We start from the raw sequence: 16,167 nt of genomic DNA on the forward strand, positions 1-16,167 counted from the left end.
GTCCCCTGGCCTCGGCTTGGCCAGCCGCGGTGGCTGGTGCAGCCCTCCCTGTCCACCCCGATTCCATCCCCGGCTTTGCATCCCGGAGCTCCCGGGACGGGGCCACGGTGCATGGCCCTGCGCCATCACTGCTGCAGGCTCCATCCCTTCCTCCAGCAAAACGTGCCCCCGGGATACTACAGGGACACGAGGACGCGGGGACAGCCTGGAGCGCCGCTGGCTGTGTGTCTGTCCGAGGGCTGGCGTCTCTAACAGAAATAAATAAGTTCCACTAAGAAAATATTCTGTATATTCTGCACTGATTTCCACTCGTGCTTGAACTCCAGGTCCCCAGTTTTGCTTGGCAAAGGGTCAGTGGTAACAGAGACACCCAAGGCGAGTGCTCTGCGCCCTGCGGGGAGGCAGGGCTGGCCCTCGTGCTCCCGAGCCCTGGAGCCTGCGAAGGTCACCGGCTCCTTGGTGCCTTTCCCGGCCGGCTCACTCCCAGCACTGTCCCAGCTGCTCCTGCCGCTCCTTCCCCTGACCTGGACCCAGAAGTGTTTTTTTCCCCTGGGATGGTCTGGGGCACACAAAAGCCATCCATTTTTCCTCTGGGCAGCTGCCCTGGTGCAGTCTGGGTCTGGCCGCCGCTGGCTGCTCCACAGGGCACCGTGTGCCCCCGGGCAGGGCAGCTCTGCCGGCTGGATGGTGCCGCATCAGGAGAAGCAGAAGCGGCAGGAGATGAACACGGTTCGTGGGTGCAGGGGTCCAGCCAGGAGCAGGCGGAGGGGATCTGGAACCCTTTAAAGCAGCTTAAAGGAGATACTTGATTGCACTGGAAATTAGGAGCTGCGGCTTCGGCTAGCGGCACATTGGCATTACTTGAGGTTGAAAGCTCTTTGTCTATGACAAATACAGATGGTGCACGTGGGAACAGCGAGCGGCCCCCCGTGTCCCCTGGGACACGGCACCCGGCTGGCTGAGACCCGGGAACCCCGGGGGAGGAGGGGAGCGGAGGTGCCCCGTGGGACTCGCTGCTGCCTTGGCCACGGGGCGCGGGACAGCATACGGTTTTGGCGTAATCCCCAGGAAAGCAGGGCTGCTGGAATTCCCTGTGAGGCTTTAGGCTCCGAGACAAAGGAAATGTGGAAACTAAAAAAAAAAGAAAAAAATTTCAAATTGAAAAATCAAAGCAGCTGATTCAGCGATGTTGAAACATCTTGTGACAGCGTCGGACAAATTTTTTCCAAACTAAATTCTGGGAAAAAATCAGCCTGATTTTACACAACCCGTGTCCGTCGCGACAGAAAGGCACGTGCTGGGGGGGTGTCGTGGGGGCTGCCTGCAGCCGGAGTGGCGCTGGGATCGGCACTCGGAGCCCCGCGGTGCTGCAGAGCCCCGGGAGCGCAGCCTCGCAGAGGCTCTGCACCCACCGTGGCGCCGGCCCTGCCGAAACGGTCATTACAGAGCGCGGAGGAAAACCTGAAATCCAAGCCGGCAGCACGGGGCCAGCGCTGGCCGGGCGGCGGGAGCGCAGTTTATGGTAGCGTCTTGTCAGAGTTTCCACTGAACACCTCAGGCTTGCTGGGATCTCGCATCAGCTCCCATAAATTAAATTAAATTAAATAACACAAACTAAAATACTGCCTGAAAAGCGTGCGTTCCATCCCCTCGCTGGGGTGTGAATATGTGTAAGCAGCTCTGCCACTGCTGCCGTGCCAGAAAAGCTCCTTTGTGGTGCAGGGCCCTGGGGGCAGCAGGGGATGGGGATGGGGACGGGGTGCGCGGGGCAGCGGGATGGGGGGGGTTCAGGCTGCGGCAGCTGGGGATGAGGGTCCTGCCGGGAGCCCCCGCTGTCCGGAGAGAAGCTGCCGCTCATTTTCTTTACTGGGTTAATTGAGAGCGCAGCAAAGTCACATGCTTTAAGCCCCTGAGAGCCCCACGCCAAGGCTGGGCTTGTCGGTCACCTCCTGGGGCACAGCGAGGGCAGGGCAGGCGAGGGGCCCTGCCAGCTGGAGGGGTGCAGCCCCCGCTCCTCCTCCCCACTGCACCCTGGAGACCCCGGGACGGGACCCCGGGAAGGGTCAGAGCAGCCAGTACTGGGCCACGTGCCGCGAGGCGAGGGCAGCTTTCGGAGCGGCCAGGGCCGCGGCACCGCCCCGGCAGGTAACACCATCACCCCGCGCCGCCTGCCCACCCGCCGGGGAGGGACGCAGTCGAGGCTCCCGCTCCTGAAATTTATTTTAATGTAAACCTAGCTCTAAGGCAGCTTTTTCTCATTTTTAAACTATTTCATATCAATCCTTGGCCTGACATTTGTTTTCTTTGAGTGCGGTGGGGAGCGTGGTCGGCATTGCTGAGGATATCTCCTCAGGAATCTTGGCAGAGGCGGCTCCCTATCTTTGAAGAAATGGCAAATGCAAAACAGAAGGCAGATATTAGAGAAGCACAAACAATATTTTCCCTCTGCTAACCCCAGAAGTGGCACAGTGGCTGGCTCGGGGACGCGGCGGTGGGGGTACCCTGTGCCCAGACCCCACCGGCAGCACCGCACCTGCCCAGGTTGACCCCCGGGGCTGGCGGAGCAGGGCAGGTCCCCATCACCTGTGGCCACGCTGTTGTGCAGAGGCACATGGCCAACCCAGTCCCCAAGGGCTGTGACCGACCCGCTGGGACGGGGAGCGGTGGCAGCCGAGGAGCGGTCACGCCGGGAGGGTTTGCAGTGGATGGCGGGGAGGCTGGTGCAGCCGGGGGTGCCCCCACCGGGGTCTTGCCCTGTCGGGGGCCAGGAGCTGGGCTCTGGGGTCGCCCCCCGCACACTGAAATCCCAAGGAAACGCTGCTCCGAGGGCGAAGCTGGTTTCACCGGCGTGTTATCACAGAGGGGTTTTTGGAGGCCGTGCATGGTGAGGGTGTGCGGGAGTGCGGGCAGCTGCCGGAGCATGGCTGCCCGGCCGGGCAGGCTGCAGGCAGCAGCACAGGCACCAGCCAGGCGCACGCAGGCTCACCTGGGGGTGTTGCTAAAAAGCTGGAAGAGGAGAGGAAACGGAGATCAAAGGACCCAGCAAAACCAGGGAGACAGGATTTCAACCCCTGACATTAAAATAAAATGACTGTTAGGATAAACACTGCAAGGCAGTTTCCCATCCCGGGCAGCCAGGCTCGCTGGCGGGGGCGGAGGCCGGGGTTATGTTCCTTGGCGTTTCACACACAAGAAGTTTTTGCAGCAGCTCACAAATTTGCCGTCATATCTGGGCAGCTGGGAGAGCGGCAGAGGGCGGCGCTGGCGAGGAGCGGTGGTGCTCAGCCCGGGAAAACAACGGTGCAGGGGATGCTGCGGTGGTAACGCCGTGCCGGGGAATGAGCTGCCGACCAGCGGCACCAGCTCGCCTGGGGGCACCGGGAGCCGGCTTGGGAGCTGCTGTCCCCACATGCTTCCACTGCTTGGGAGCCTGTTTCCACTGTGGCACGAGGCCACGATGGATGGAGTGTGTCCGTCCTGCAGGAGGGCAGGCGCTGCCGTTGAGGCTCCTTGTTGCAACTGGAGCTGCTGTGGGGGTTCTTGCAGGGGGTGAGAGGACAGCCGGGCGTCGGGGCTGGTGAACGGAGGGGCTGGCGTTGGGGTCTGGGGCAGGAGAAGCTCCTGGATGCTGTCACATGGACTGGTCCTACTGAGCAGCCACTTGCTGCTTAAAACCTAATCCACTGAGGAATGAACGTCCGTGGGTTCAGATGGGACCTCTCCTCCTGTTCGCTCTTGGCAGCTTGGGCATTTCTGGCCCCCTCCATCCCCTGCCCCAAATTTTGCCCTGGTGATGGATCATTAGGTGCTGAGGAAGTGGCTGAAAATGCTGCCATGCTTGCCATGGGTGGCTTGGAAAGAAGGGAAGAGATGCCCAGCTCAGGGCAAGGTCCTCCCAAGTGAGCTTTGAAGCCACCACAGGTCTCGGCCTCACCCCACAGCAGCGGCTCACCTAGTGCTGTTATGGGCTCCCACTGCTCCTCGATCGCCTGCATCCCCCTTCATGGGGGTTCCCTTCCCACAGGGTTATGGACAGGGGCTGGAGCAGCCGTAGCGTCACTGCGTTCACTTGGGTGCAGAAACCACATCCCCACCATGGTGCTGGTGCAGGTGCAATGGGCTCCAGCAGCACCAGGCTGCTCTGTGTCGCACCATCGCCCTGGTTCTCAGCGGGGACAGCGTGGATGGGGACCCGGGAGGTCCCCGGGGCATTGCTACCCCACATGTCCTGGCCCGCGGCATGGGCAGCAGCCCCCTGAGCGAGCTGCCCCAGCCCCTCTGAGCACCCCTGCCCCAGAAGGCTCCGGCCTGGACTGCAGCTCATTATAATTAAGCTGGTGACCCCAGCACGAGGCTGGGAGTTTAAATGTCTGCGGTTGATGGCCACTTGCCCGCAAATTCCCCAAGATGGGAATTGCTCTCTGTGGGTCCCTCCAGGCTTAGCAGATTTCTTTGCAAAGTACCCGTTGCAGTAGAAAATGCTGTTTCTGCATGGGAGCTATGGGGGCAAAGTGGCATCTGACCCACGGACCCCGGGTAAACACCGGCTGCTTCCCACCAGAGCTGATGTGTCCCTGGGGCAGGGCTGCTTTGGCTGACCGAGCGGGCACGCGTCCCTCGGGGAGCGATGCCCGAGCTCCTGCAGCCCTCCCCGGGACGTCTGGGCAGATGCATCACCTCCCGCACCGGGATGTGGGCGCGAGAGGCTGTGCTCAGGTCGCGGCATGGGCCGGGGCTCACGCGGCAATTGGGACCCTGCGCAGCCTGGCCGCTGCCACTGTGTCTGTGCAGACCCCGGGAGAGGGGCTCCAGACCCTGCCTGGTGGCTGCCAGGGCAGCAAAGGGGACAGGACCCTCCAGCACTGCCATCCTTGCCGTACGCCCCAGCTCCGGCCCTCGCTTTCCCTCTGCTCCATCTTTTGCCTGTCAGGGACAGGCATTGCTGCTGCCCCCCAGGCAGGCCACCGTCCCGCCGGGAGGAGGAGGAGGAGAGGGGAAGAAGAGGGGAAGAAAAAAATGAATCCCCACAAAAATGTCTTCATAACAGGAAACGTCTCATAAAATACCTGTGGTTTGGCATGTGTGATCCGACTGGTCAAACTATGCACCTGGCAGGCAACCCTGCTATTAATGCTGTGCGCAGTCTGGTATTTCGGTGGAGCTGAGGCTGGCGGGGGGAGGAGGATGGGACCGGGGAGCTCAGGGCGCAGAAACCCTCCGTCGGGGCCGGGGCGAGGGGCGGAACATGTCCCTTGGGTCTTGCTCGCCTCCACGTGCGCCTGGGGGGACACCCCAACTGTTTTGGCGAGGGGACCACAGCACCCCAGGGATGCGGTGAGCTGGGCTGAGCCTTGTGCCCCGGGCAGAAACCCAGTGTTTCTGCAGCTTCAGGCCAGGGTTTTCCACCCAGACCCGGGTCCAAGCCAGTGCAGACCCAGAGGTCTCTGTTCAGGTCTCCAAATGCCGCGGTGCCCACCATTCCCCAGGGATGGCTTCGTCTCCGTGCACACCCGCTGCTCCGACCACGGCCGGGCACGTCGGCAGCGATCAGCCCAGGGCTCTCCCGTGCTCAGCGGAGGAGTTTTGACAGCCAGAGGTGAGGGATTAAACCCTGAGCTGTGACCTGCGGCAGGCTCACGCCTTGCTGCTCTCCCGGCACACATAGGCGGAGGGTCATTAATCCGCCTTAGCTGATCCCTGACCCGGCGGCTGCGGGATCAAGCAGTGGCACCCACCCTGTTGTCAGCACCACCACCGGACCCCGGGCTCCTTGGCTCCGGGAAGCATGCACTGCAGGCAGCGTGCACCGCGGGCAGCGGGCACCATTGGCAGCGTGCACCACAGGCAGCGTGCACCACAGGCAGTGTGCACCACACAGGCCCCCACCATGGTCAAATGCCAGCCATGACACCGATGGAGGGCATTGGCTGGCCCACGCAGTGGGGCAGGGTGCGGTTCCCACACGCTCCCCGCTCTCTGCCCATCGCAGATGGCTCAGGCGTGCTGGGAGGCGAGTCAAGACAGGGAGAAATACCCAGGTCAGTTTTGCAGCAAGCTCTTTAGCAGCTGCCTGCAAACCAGCTGTTTTACGACCGGCGGAGCGAGCAGAGCCTGGCGTCCCACCACCTCGTGTTGTACATCCATCCCCAGGCTCCTCCTGCCACAGCAGCCACTCCCGCTGCAGTGCCCCCAGCACCAGCTCCGCTCCTGTGCCCCGGCGTGGCCGCCCCAAGCTGCGCAAGTGCTGGCAGGCCCGTGTCTACCAAGAGCTGCTCGGCCCGTGGCCTTTCCCTCAGCCCTCTGCCCCCTGCCCGCCTCCGCAGTAGCTGCTATCGCAGCAGGAGTTAATTAGCACGGAGCCCCCAGCCTCGGAGTTAATTTGGCTGCAACCCCTGCCTGGACCGGAGTGATACGGATGGATGCGGCCACCACCCGGAGCAAGCTGGGCTGAAGGCACCGCAGGGCCGTGCCACAGGGCCATGCACCATGCCGTGCCACGCCGTGCCATGCCGTGCCGTGCCACGCCGTGCCCAGCCTGCTCCGCGCAGGGCCTAGGCGCGGGCACTGCAGGGGCGGCAGGAGGCTGCCTGCAGATGGGGTGGGGTGTTTTTCTTTTGTCAAGGAAAATGTTTTCTTGTTCCCTCTGCTGACAGGCGGGCGAGGCTCCGGGTCCGTGCGGCGCGTACAGCAGCTTTTGGATCGGATCAGGTGTCATGCATTTAAGGACTGGCTGATGCCAAGACTCTCCCCGCGCGCTCCGGCGCTGCTCGGCTGAGCTGCTGCCTGATGCCTTTGGCTTTTGCAGCCCAGCCTACGGAAACAACGTGCTCGCTCTTCGTTTCAATAGCTCACTTTTCCTTTTTGACTCATTTTATTATTATTTTTTAAGCATGTGTAGCACAAACCAAATCATCTACCTCCCACTGGAATCAGTCCAGCCCCGTGTTGGGCTTGGAAAACCTCCCTGCTTTATTTTTTATTGTAAATGACCGGAGGATGGAGCAGCTCGATGGGACACGGCGGCGTCCAAACCCGCGCTGCTCCAGCCCACCCACACGCGCCGGCTGCTTTCTCGGTGCTTTCTCTTTGCAGCGCCCACCCGAGCCGGGCGAGTGTGCAAGGTGCTCGCCGCTGCTCGCCAGCAGCCCGGGGCGAGCTTCTGCCGCGGTTTGCAGAGGTGGTGCCCGTGCCCCGTGCTCTCGGTGTTTGCCATGGGGACGGGGATGGGGCCACGCCAGTGAGCCTGGGCGCGCAGTCAAAGCACATCGAAGGCCCCATCCTGGCTCATCCTCGTGCCCCAGCAAACCGCCATGGGGGCTGGTGTGGCCCCGGGTTTGATGTGGGGATGGACCGGGGGCAAGGGCCAGCGAGCGGCACGTTGCGCCCCGCGCTGATCGCGCTTTTACTGCCGGGTTTAAACAAGTTCTCCATTTTACTGACCTTCAACCGCAATCACAGATCCCCCATGGATCACATATATTGACTTAAAAAATAATTAGCCTTGAAGGGAGCAGGCGCGGTGCCTGCCTGCCAGGCCCGTAATTAATATTTAAAGAACAGGGACCATAAATCAGCTGCAGCTCAGCGAACAAGTCCCCGGTTGTGTGCGCAGGGGAAGCGCACGGCTGTATTGCTCGCAGAACAGTCGCCGGGTCTGTGGGCAGGGCCGTGCCCGGGAGCGTTGACATGGATGCTGCAGGGAGAGGGGGACGGTGCGGGGCGGCAGGAGCTCCCTTCCGCTGGGAACGGCTGGGAGCGCGCTGGGGGCTCGCCAGGAGCTCGCCGGGCCGACCAGCACAAGCCACAGACTGTTTCTGGAGCGACGGGGGCGGCACGGGCTCCAGCTGCCCAAGCCCCCGCGCTCCTGCGAGAACAAGGTGACATTTCTTGTCTCCTTTCTCATGCTTTAAGTGTGAGATTTTTTTTCCTTTTCCTGGAGCTTTCATTGCGTGCCAGGGGTTTTTAACACGTCTGCTCACCGACTGCCAGGGGAGCAGACACTTGCACAGTTAGCGCGGCGGCGGCGCGCTCTGAAGCCATGCCAGGGGTCTCCGTGCCGCGCCGCCGCACCGGCTGCAGCTGGGTCGGCCCCCCGCTCCTCCAGAGCCGAGCAGCACAGTGCTGCCGAGCCCCGTCCCCGCTCCAGCGCCTCGGGGGAACAGCACCGCATCGCCGGACCCCTCAAGCGCTCCCCCTGTGTGAACTCTCCTGGCCCAGCTGCTCCGGCTGGGCTTGGCTTTGCTGCAAGGAGCGGCTGTGGTCGAACTCCCTACCGTGCTGGGGGGGCTGGAGCTGCCTCCGAAGGACGGCAGGAGGACGGGCAGGCGACACCAGGCCATAGCTGTCACGGGCACAGTGGCCCCATCCGTGCCATAAACTGGCTGACATTTGCAACCTGCCCTAGGAGATGAGAACGTTGCACGGCTGCTCGTTGTGATTAATTATCATTTCATAAGGCAGGAGATTTCAGGCATGAAAGAGCCTCTTCACAGACACGTTGTGCACACTTTATCCATCATATGAGACTCCAGATGTTTCCATTTTATTCTTATTAAATCACTGCCTAGAGAGCCCGGGTAACATGAGGCCTCCTGCCCCGGTGCCGGGCAGTGCCGCGGGGGACAGCAAAGCACCAGAGACCCCTTTTCCTTGAGGAACAGAGACCTGTGCCCAGGGGTCTCAGGCCAGACTCCCCCCTGTTGCCCCTGCAGCCCCTTGGGAGAGCGGGGGCAAGTTGAATGACCCATCTGGACCAAGGGAGAACATGCAGGAGCTAAGCCCGTGTCTGGAGATGCCGGGTTACCGACGGCCACCTTGGTGCAGAGCAGGGGGACTCGATTTCACATCTGGTGCACAGCGAAACCGCGGCTGGAGCCAAAGCAGACGGGCCACCTTGTCCTCCCTCTCCCTTCCCTCTGGCTCTGGTTTCCCCCCAGTTCTGTGTCTCTCCAAGGGCTGAGGTCTCACAGAAGGACAGGGGGACATTTGCAAATGCTCCGCGGCACCCAGCAGCGAGGGGCTGAGCCACCCCGGGGTGCTGCTCCTGTGGCGTGGGCTCTTTGGAGCAACGAGCAGCATCCTGTGAAAACGCCCAGTCGAGGGAAGGAGTGGGGTGAATAAAGCCCAGGTGGGAGAAGAGAGAGCTGGGAAGGGGGGGAGTTAGGGAGGGAGGCACAGGGGTCATACCAGGTAAGGAAAACAAGTAAATAGCTGATTCAGGGGTTTGTTCTCCTCTTTTATTTAGCAGAAACTGTATTTTTACAGCTGCAATCCTTTAAAATGGGATTCTTTTTCCCTTAAACAAATCCTTGTAAAATAATGCTTCATAAAAATAAGCGTTCCTCTTCTCGACCCCGAAGACAGAAAAACAATAATGCCGGCAAGGCCCTCTCCATGCCGCCGAGGAGGCTGACGGTGGCTGTCACGCGTGTCCCTGGCTGCGCCTGCCCGAGCCACAGCACGGCAGGAGCCCGGCCGAGGCCTCCCCTCCGGGTGCTGTGGTGGGTACGGCACAGCGCCGGGGCTGCCGGCTCCGGCAGGATGGGCAGGGCAGAGCCAAGCTCCTCTCCCAGTGTCTGTTGTGGCCGCCTGCGTCCTCACAGGGCCCGGGCTCCATCATGCCGCCGGCAGCAGAGCTGTCCTGGTCCCCTCCAGCCAGGGCCGGCGAGCTCGTGCGCAGCCCCGAGCACAGCCCCGAGCACAGCCCCAAGCGCAGCCCCGAGCACAGCCCGGCGCGGGGAGCACCAGGGGCCCGCCTCGGTGGGCATTCACCGGGCTGGAGCGCAGCGGTCAAGGCTGCCTCATCACTGGAGACCTCCGACAACCTGCCAAGTGCTTGTAGCATCAGGAACAATCCCATGCCAGGGCTCCCCCCCTCCTTTTACTTAATTTGCTTTAATGTGGGGGCTTTTGGGGGTTGTTTTTTTCTCCAGGCTGCAGCTTTTTTTTCACTGCTGCTTCAGCAAAAGCAATTCAGGAAATTCCGATCAAATCCCGGCGCACAGCAGCCCAGCCCCTGCTCCCCAGCGGGAGAGGCAGAGGGCTTAATTCTCATTAATAACCACCACAGGTCAATTATTGAGAGAAGGAGGAAAACCAGCAAAGCTCTTTGGCATCACATGTTATTTAAGCTTCCGAAAATAAATGTTCTTTGCAAATCAATCTGTTTGCAGCTCTGCGCATGGAGCTGGCACAGAAAAAGTTGCTAGAGGAAAGCTATATTTATAGAGGGTATTTATTTTAAATAAACAAGCACTTAAGGCAGAGGCTGCTGCTCCCAAGTGCCGCAGCTCTCCCCTGGGCTTTCCTGGCCGAGGACTCCCATCCTTCGCCCTCCGAGCGAGCTCCCATCTCTGCTCACAAAGCGCCGCAGTTGAGCCACAAATGCAGCGAGTCTCGGGCTCCAACATCGTGATTTTGGTCCAGCACCCACCGGGAGACGCAGCACCGATTTAGGAGACGCAGCACCCACCCAGCCGCTCCCAGGGCAGGCAGGGCTTGGCGGTGGCAGCCCGAGCCACCCACGGGAGCCATGGCCAGAGCACGCAGGGCTGTTACTAGAGGAGACCTTGCTCGCTTGAGAGGTGCGACAGCAACACTCGGCTCAGCAGGCTGTGGTTTTCATCCTGCCTTTTTTTTGCTTCTTCTTATATATGTTAAAAATATATAAGAGAATCCTGATGTGGGCATAACCCCAGACAAACAGGTTCTGGGGCAGCCTCTGAAAGGCTCTCCTGGGTGCCTGTGATTAGTTATTGCTCATAAACCATGCATTTGTCGTGCATCTCCCGGCCAGCACGTGTCGGGAAGGGTAATGTGTTCAGGGCAACTGTGGTCCAGAAAAAGGCAAATTTGAGGGAGCCCCGCTCCCACTGGGATCCTTCCTGGGTTCCCGGCTGATCCTTGCAGGACGGAGGTGCAGATGGGGGTTGTGGGTGCCCACTCTCACTGTCGCTTTGTCTGCAGGAGCAGTGGGGACCAGGATGCTGCCGGACGCCGTGGCGCTGCTGGTGGTGGTGGTGATGGTGGTCGGCCTTCGCTCGGCGGCGGGAGGAGGCGCGGCGGGCTACGCTCAAGTGAAGTACATGCAGCCCATGGTGAAGGGACCCCTGGGACCCCCCTTCCGTGAAGGCAAAGGGCAGTACCTGGGTAAGGGACGTGCTCTGCAGTGGGGTGGGAGGACACGGGGCTGGGGCTGCCCAGGAGACCTGCCGGCGTGGCATCCTGCAGCCCTCAGGCACTCGTTGTCCCCTTACCCTCAGGGTCGGTGCCCCCGGGGAGGGGCCTGGCATGGCCAAGGGTGCTGCTGTCCAAAGCATCTTGGGCCAAGCACGGAGGGGCCCTTTAGGTCTCCTTAACCCATTGCAGAAAAACAAGGACGGGCACAGAGAGGCTCAGCAGAGAAGTAGAGCCCTTTGCTCAGGCTGGGGCTGGGTGAGCACCCTCAGGTGCTCGGTCTGGGAGCTGGTGCACAAAGGGGACCTATGAGCCCTTCGCTCCCCTCCTCCTCCTCCTCCCTTCCTGCGTGTTTGCCAGTAGCTTTGAGGCTCAGCCCCAGGAGCCCCGGCGCTCGCCATCTCTCCCTCTCACTGCTGTTAAACCTGAGCCGTCCCTGCACGGCTTTTTCCACTTCTCCACCTATTCCATTTCCCTGTCTGCATCTCACACCAGCTGGGAAAGGAAAGAGGGCCAAGGCCAGAGCCGAGCCCCAGCCTAGCGAGGGGAGAGCAGGAGAGAGACATTTCCTCCCTGGGAGAGCAGCGACCAGAAACTCCACACGTGTTAAATCACTCCCCACTGAGCGACATGTGCTGCGCGGAGGGGCAGAGGTGCCGAGGTCATTGCTCTGTGCAGCCAGGCCTCCTGCACCGCTGCCAGCCCAGCCCCAGCCTTTTGTAACGCCCTGCCTGCACACCGTCCCCTGCCTGCACACCATCCCCTGCCCTTGCTGTAGTCCCCGGTGCCTGCCCAGGGCTCCTTTTATGCCCAGCCCCGCAGGTGCTGGAGGTTAGGAGGCCCAGGAGGGTCCATGGGTGCCCCACTCCTCGGGGTCATTAGCATGTGTTAATCACACACAGCCTGGGGAACTGCTCAGGAACTGGGGGGCTTTGCAAACAGCAAGTGTTGAGTGTGACTGAGTTTCTCTGGCAATTCTTGGCATCCCTCTATCAAGCGAGCCCCCAGCACCTCCCCACGCTGCACGCGACCATCACTGCACCCAGGGCAGTGGCAGCAGCAGCAGGGTATCCTCAACTCAAGAGGGAGATGGAGGGTAGGGTCTGAGCCCTTTCATTGATACCAAACACAGCAGTTCCAGGGCTCTTCCCGGAGCCAGCCACTGCTGGCAGCACTGCGGGATGGGGCAGCACTGGGGCTCGGGTGCCCAGACCTGCCAGGTCGGTGCTCGGCCCTCGGGAAGAGCCGCTGGAGCCCTCCCCGTGGGTTCACACAGACCCGGACCCTCCGGGAAGCCAAAATCTTGGCTCTGGGAGGAGAAACTGGAGAAGGCTCGGCTGCCGGTGGCTGAATTACTGCTGGGCTGAATGGCTTATCAGGAGTTCAGCTCAGCACACATGTCAGAAAACACACAGCAAAACCTGGAGCCGAAGCATGCTATGAGCCCCCCCGCCTCCCTGCCCCCTTCCCAGCTGTTGTAAAGCTGCTCCCTGAATCCCAGCCAGAGACAAAACCTTCCAGCATAGCACAGGAACGTTTCAGCTGCTGGTGGGACTGGATTCAAATATCTCCCTGCTGTTTTTCCTTCTTTTTTCCCCTTCTTCCTATGCATTGGAGCAGCTTGCACTGCCTCTGAGCGGCACTGCCTGCTAACCGTGGTGGAGAGAGGAGTGAGTGCCGGGCTCTTTGCAAGGTGCAGTTTGGGTGCAAGCTTGGCCAGGTTAGACTGGGCACGGGTTGAAGGAGACACTGAGGCAGGGCAGAGCATGGGAGTCCCCTGGACATTACTCTCCTAAAACCCCTGGGAAAGAGAGGATAGGCAGGGGGATGCAGGCAGGGGGATGCAGGCAGGGGGATGCAGGCAGGGGGGCAGCTGCAGCCTGAGCCACCGACGGAGGTGGCTGGGGAAGCTGGTGCCTCCTGGATCCCACCAAGCTCCCATCTCTGCTTAACCTCTAATTTGGCAAGGAAAATCCCTGCTGGCCTCCTGCCCTGCTCGGGGAGCTCAGCTGACTCGCCGCGATGGCGCAGGGCCGTGCCGTGCCCCTGTGGGTTACCCCCGAGTCGGCGGGGAGCTGCGCAGGGGCCCCCCCATGCTGCTCCAGCCTGGCCCCGGGCTGGGACCCCCGCCTGGGGACCAGGCCAGCCCCGGGGGCTGGGGGGGCTCTCGCCGGCCTGCGGGTGCCATCTAGTGAGAGGCAGGGCTGGTTTCCTCAGCATGCCAGACACCTTTTCTGACCCAAAAATAGACTCCCTAGGAGCACAGAGGCAGCTTTGGGCAGGAGATGCTGCTAAATGCTAAAATGCTGCTAAATGCTAAAACGCTAAAAGCATTTAAGCAGATAGTTGCACAGCTGGGTTGTATTTTGGCTTGGTTAAAACCATGTCCGTGCAGCTTGCAGCCAGGTAAAACTGCCACCAGGTGCTGGGAGGCCAGCATTTCCCCGTGCACGCAGGGAGCCAAGCCAGCAGCACCCCAGCTCGGGGCACTGATGAGGCACAGGGTGATGGTTTGTGCCAGGCAAGCGGTGGAGTTGCCCTCCAGCCACAGCACAGAGGGCTCACCCTGGGGCAGCAGCCTCAGCCGCAAAGGTAAAGGAGCGCTTTTCACCTCCCCAGTGCTGGGGATTACCCAGGAGGTGGGAGCAGGCAGGTGCTGGGCAGTGCCTGGGCTGCTGCTGCCCCGTGTCCCCAGAGCAGGTGGCCCCCAAGTCCTGCTGCTTTTGAAGAGACTCAGTCCTGTGATCCCTGGGGGGCTGCTGCTTGCTCCACGTGGCTCAGAGGCCTCCAGGTCCCTTAGCTCCTGCTAATGGGGAAACTTCATTTGCTTCTTTCTGCCGTCTGCTCTCATCTCGCTGCCATCCCCTTGCACGGCAGCTCCATCTGTGAGGGCCATGGCTGGGTCCCGCGCTGAGCCCCTCCTGCACTGAGCCTCCCCTCGGGGCACCCACTGCAATGGAAGATGGGATAGGAGGTGCAGTCGCACTGGTCCCATGCAATGTCCGTATGAGCCTGTGAAACTCGCTCTCACGAGACAGGGCTTGGCAGCAGTGCTGGAACGAGCTGGGCCAGGCTCTGCCATGGAGCAGCCAACCTCCCCTTCCTGCAGTGTCATCTGGCCGCGCGGGCCAGACCCGCTGCCGACTGCTCGTGGCTGGGAACCACTTCCCATCTTGCTGGATTATTCCTCTGCCGGCCAGTCCACGCTGCCGGCTCGCTCCTCCAGGCGTGCAGGGGTCCTTACCAGGACGAACGCAGCTCCGGAGGGGCTGCAGGATCCGCCTGGACATGTCCATGCCCCTCAGGAGGTGGAAAGCTCTGTGGTGCCCAGGCGAGAGCTCGCAGGGACCCTGCCTGCTCCTTCCCCTTCCCGCTGCCCCAGCTGGCTCTTTGCATTAGCATTCATGGCAGCTTTGTTCATGCTTCGAGGGGAACACATAACCCCATGCTGCTGCTGTGAAACGCAGAGCTCTGAGACATGCGTCTGTGGTAAGACATGGTCTTTTGAAATTGGATACCACTGGGGCTGCAATGTCCCAGTTTCTCTCCGCTAACGTCCCCGGTTTGGTTTTCCCGTCTGCTTTTTTGGCCGCCTGCAAGTTGGCAGCTCTCGCCTGGCGTTCCTCTTCGCTGCCTTGTGTGAGTGTGTGTGTGCTTTTTCCTTCCTTCGTGGGCTCAGCTGTAGATCCTTGTTCTGATTCCATGCAAAATGACCTAGAAAACTAATTCTTTTCAAACCATTGCAAGGAGAAAAAAAAAAGGGGGGGGGGAGGGGGGAGAAAACACATTGAAATAATTTTCTGGAGAAAAATTTTTCCAGAATTCAAACCCCAGAAATCTGCTTTAGTGCAACATTTCACATCTCCCTTGCCTTCTTTCCCACACCGTTTTCTGGGGCGAGGAGCAGGAGGTTTGCAGAAATCCAGTGGCAATGTCATGACAGACAAGTATTTCCTTAATTTCCACAGCCAAGTGACCTCTATCACAGCCTCGGATGAGGGCCAGGCTCTGATATGTAGATAAGCTCTGAAAATGTTTCCATTACCAAAAGAAAAACAAGCAGGCACCAGGCTTGGAAATGGCCAGAGCTAATTGCTGTGCTTAGGAAAGGTAAAGCTGCCCCGATGCACTGGTGCCTGCTGCTGCCGCAGTTATTCTTTTCACGTGTCTCAAATCTCCCCTAATCTTTTCCCGTTGACTGAGAAAATCTCTGTGTTGGCAGATCCCGGCGCTACGGGTGTCCGTGCTCCCCAGGCCTGGCTCGGCTTGCCGAGTGCCCAGGCTGGGAGCCGGGCTGGCAGAACGCCTGCCTCCTCCTCAGTGCCGTGCTGGGGCACGTAGCCTCATGCCATGGGCCAGTTCTGCTCCCATCCCAGACAAGATCCGTTCTCATCCCGGGAACTTGCCCGTACAGATCTGTTCCTAACTGGAATGTTCAACTTTGGGCAGATTTGTTCAAATTTGCCCAAGGTGTCAAGGCCCTTTCCTCTGCCCTTCGCATTTCTCATCGTAGTCCCATGTACATGCAACTGCCAAGTATTTCCTTAATTTCAAGCTTCCCCAAAAAAAGAAAAAGTTTGTCAGATTTATTCTTTCTCACCCGTTCCCGGTGTCACGTGGGAAGCGACACCCTGCCTGGGCCGGCCTCAAGGAGTTATTTATGCTCGTGTCTACGCTTTAAGTACCGAGCTGCGGTGGGCATGTAATCTGGCTCTCCTCAGCTTTGTAGTCTCTCAGCCCATTAGTTTCTTTCTTATATCCGTTTGCAAAAGACCCCTATAAATTCTTTAAATGTCAAGTGGTTACGGCCTATTCCCAGCTGGGCTGACTCATTTGGATGTAACTGAGGTTGCGTTTCCCTCGCAGCTATTGGCTTTTCCTCCATCCTCAGCGCTTTTTTTTCTTTTTGGTGGATTTTTCTCTGCCTTGCTGGACACGGGAGCTGAGCCAGTGAGCACCGCGGGCATGTCTTAACCCATACACAAATCACCT

The 16,167-nt window shown here is 60.3% G+C and overlaps 1 protein-coding gene across 2 annotated transcripts in view; it reads left to right on the forward strand.

Annotated features, from left to right (window-relative positions):
• The window catches only part of COL8A2 (collagen type VIII alpha 2 chain), a 36,222-nt gene that overhangs the window by 13,903 nt on the left and 6,152 nt on the right, over positions 1–16,167 (forward strand). For both annotated transcript variants that reach the window (XM_087761236.1, XM_087761235.1), the window contains exon 2: positions 10,966–11,148. In XM_087761236.1, the coding sequence (XP_087617362.1) occupies positions 10,983–11,148 (166 nt within the window). In that variant the 5' untranslated portion in view covers positions 10,966–10,982. The remainder of the gene's footprint in view (positions 1–10,965; positions 11,149–16,167) is intronic.

This window comes from Nipponia nippon, unplaced genomic scaffold (genome assembly GCF_047370975.1).
Source record: "Nipponia nippon isolate SJK-2023a ecotype South Korea unplaced genomic scaffold, ASM4737097v1 scaffold_23, whole genome shotgun sequence".
Lineage (NCBI taxonomy): Eukaryota > Metazoa > Chordata > Aves > Pelecaniformes > Threskiornithidae > Nipponia > Nipponia nippon.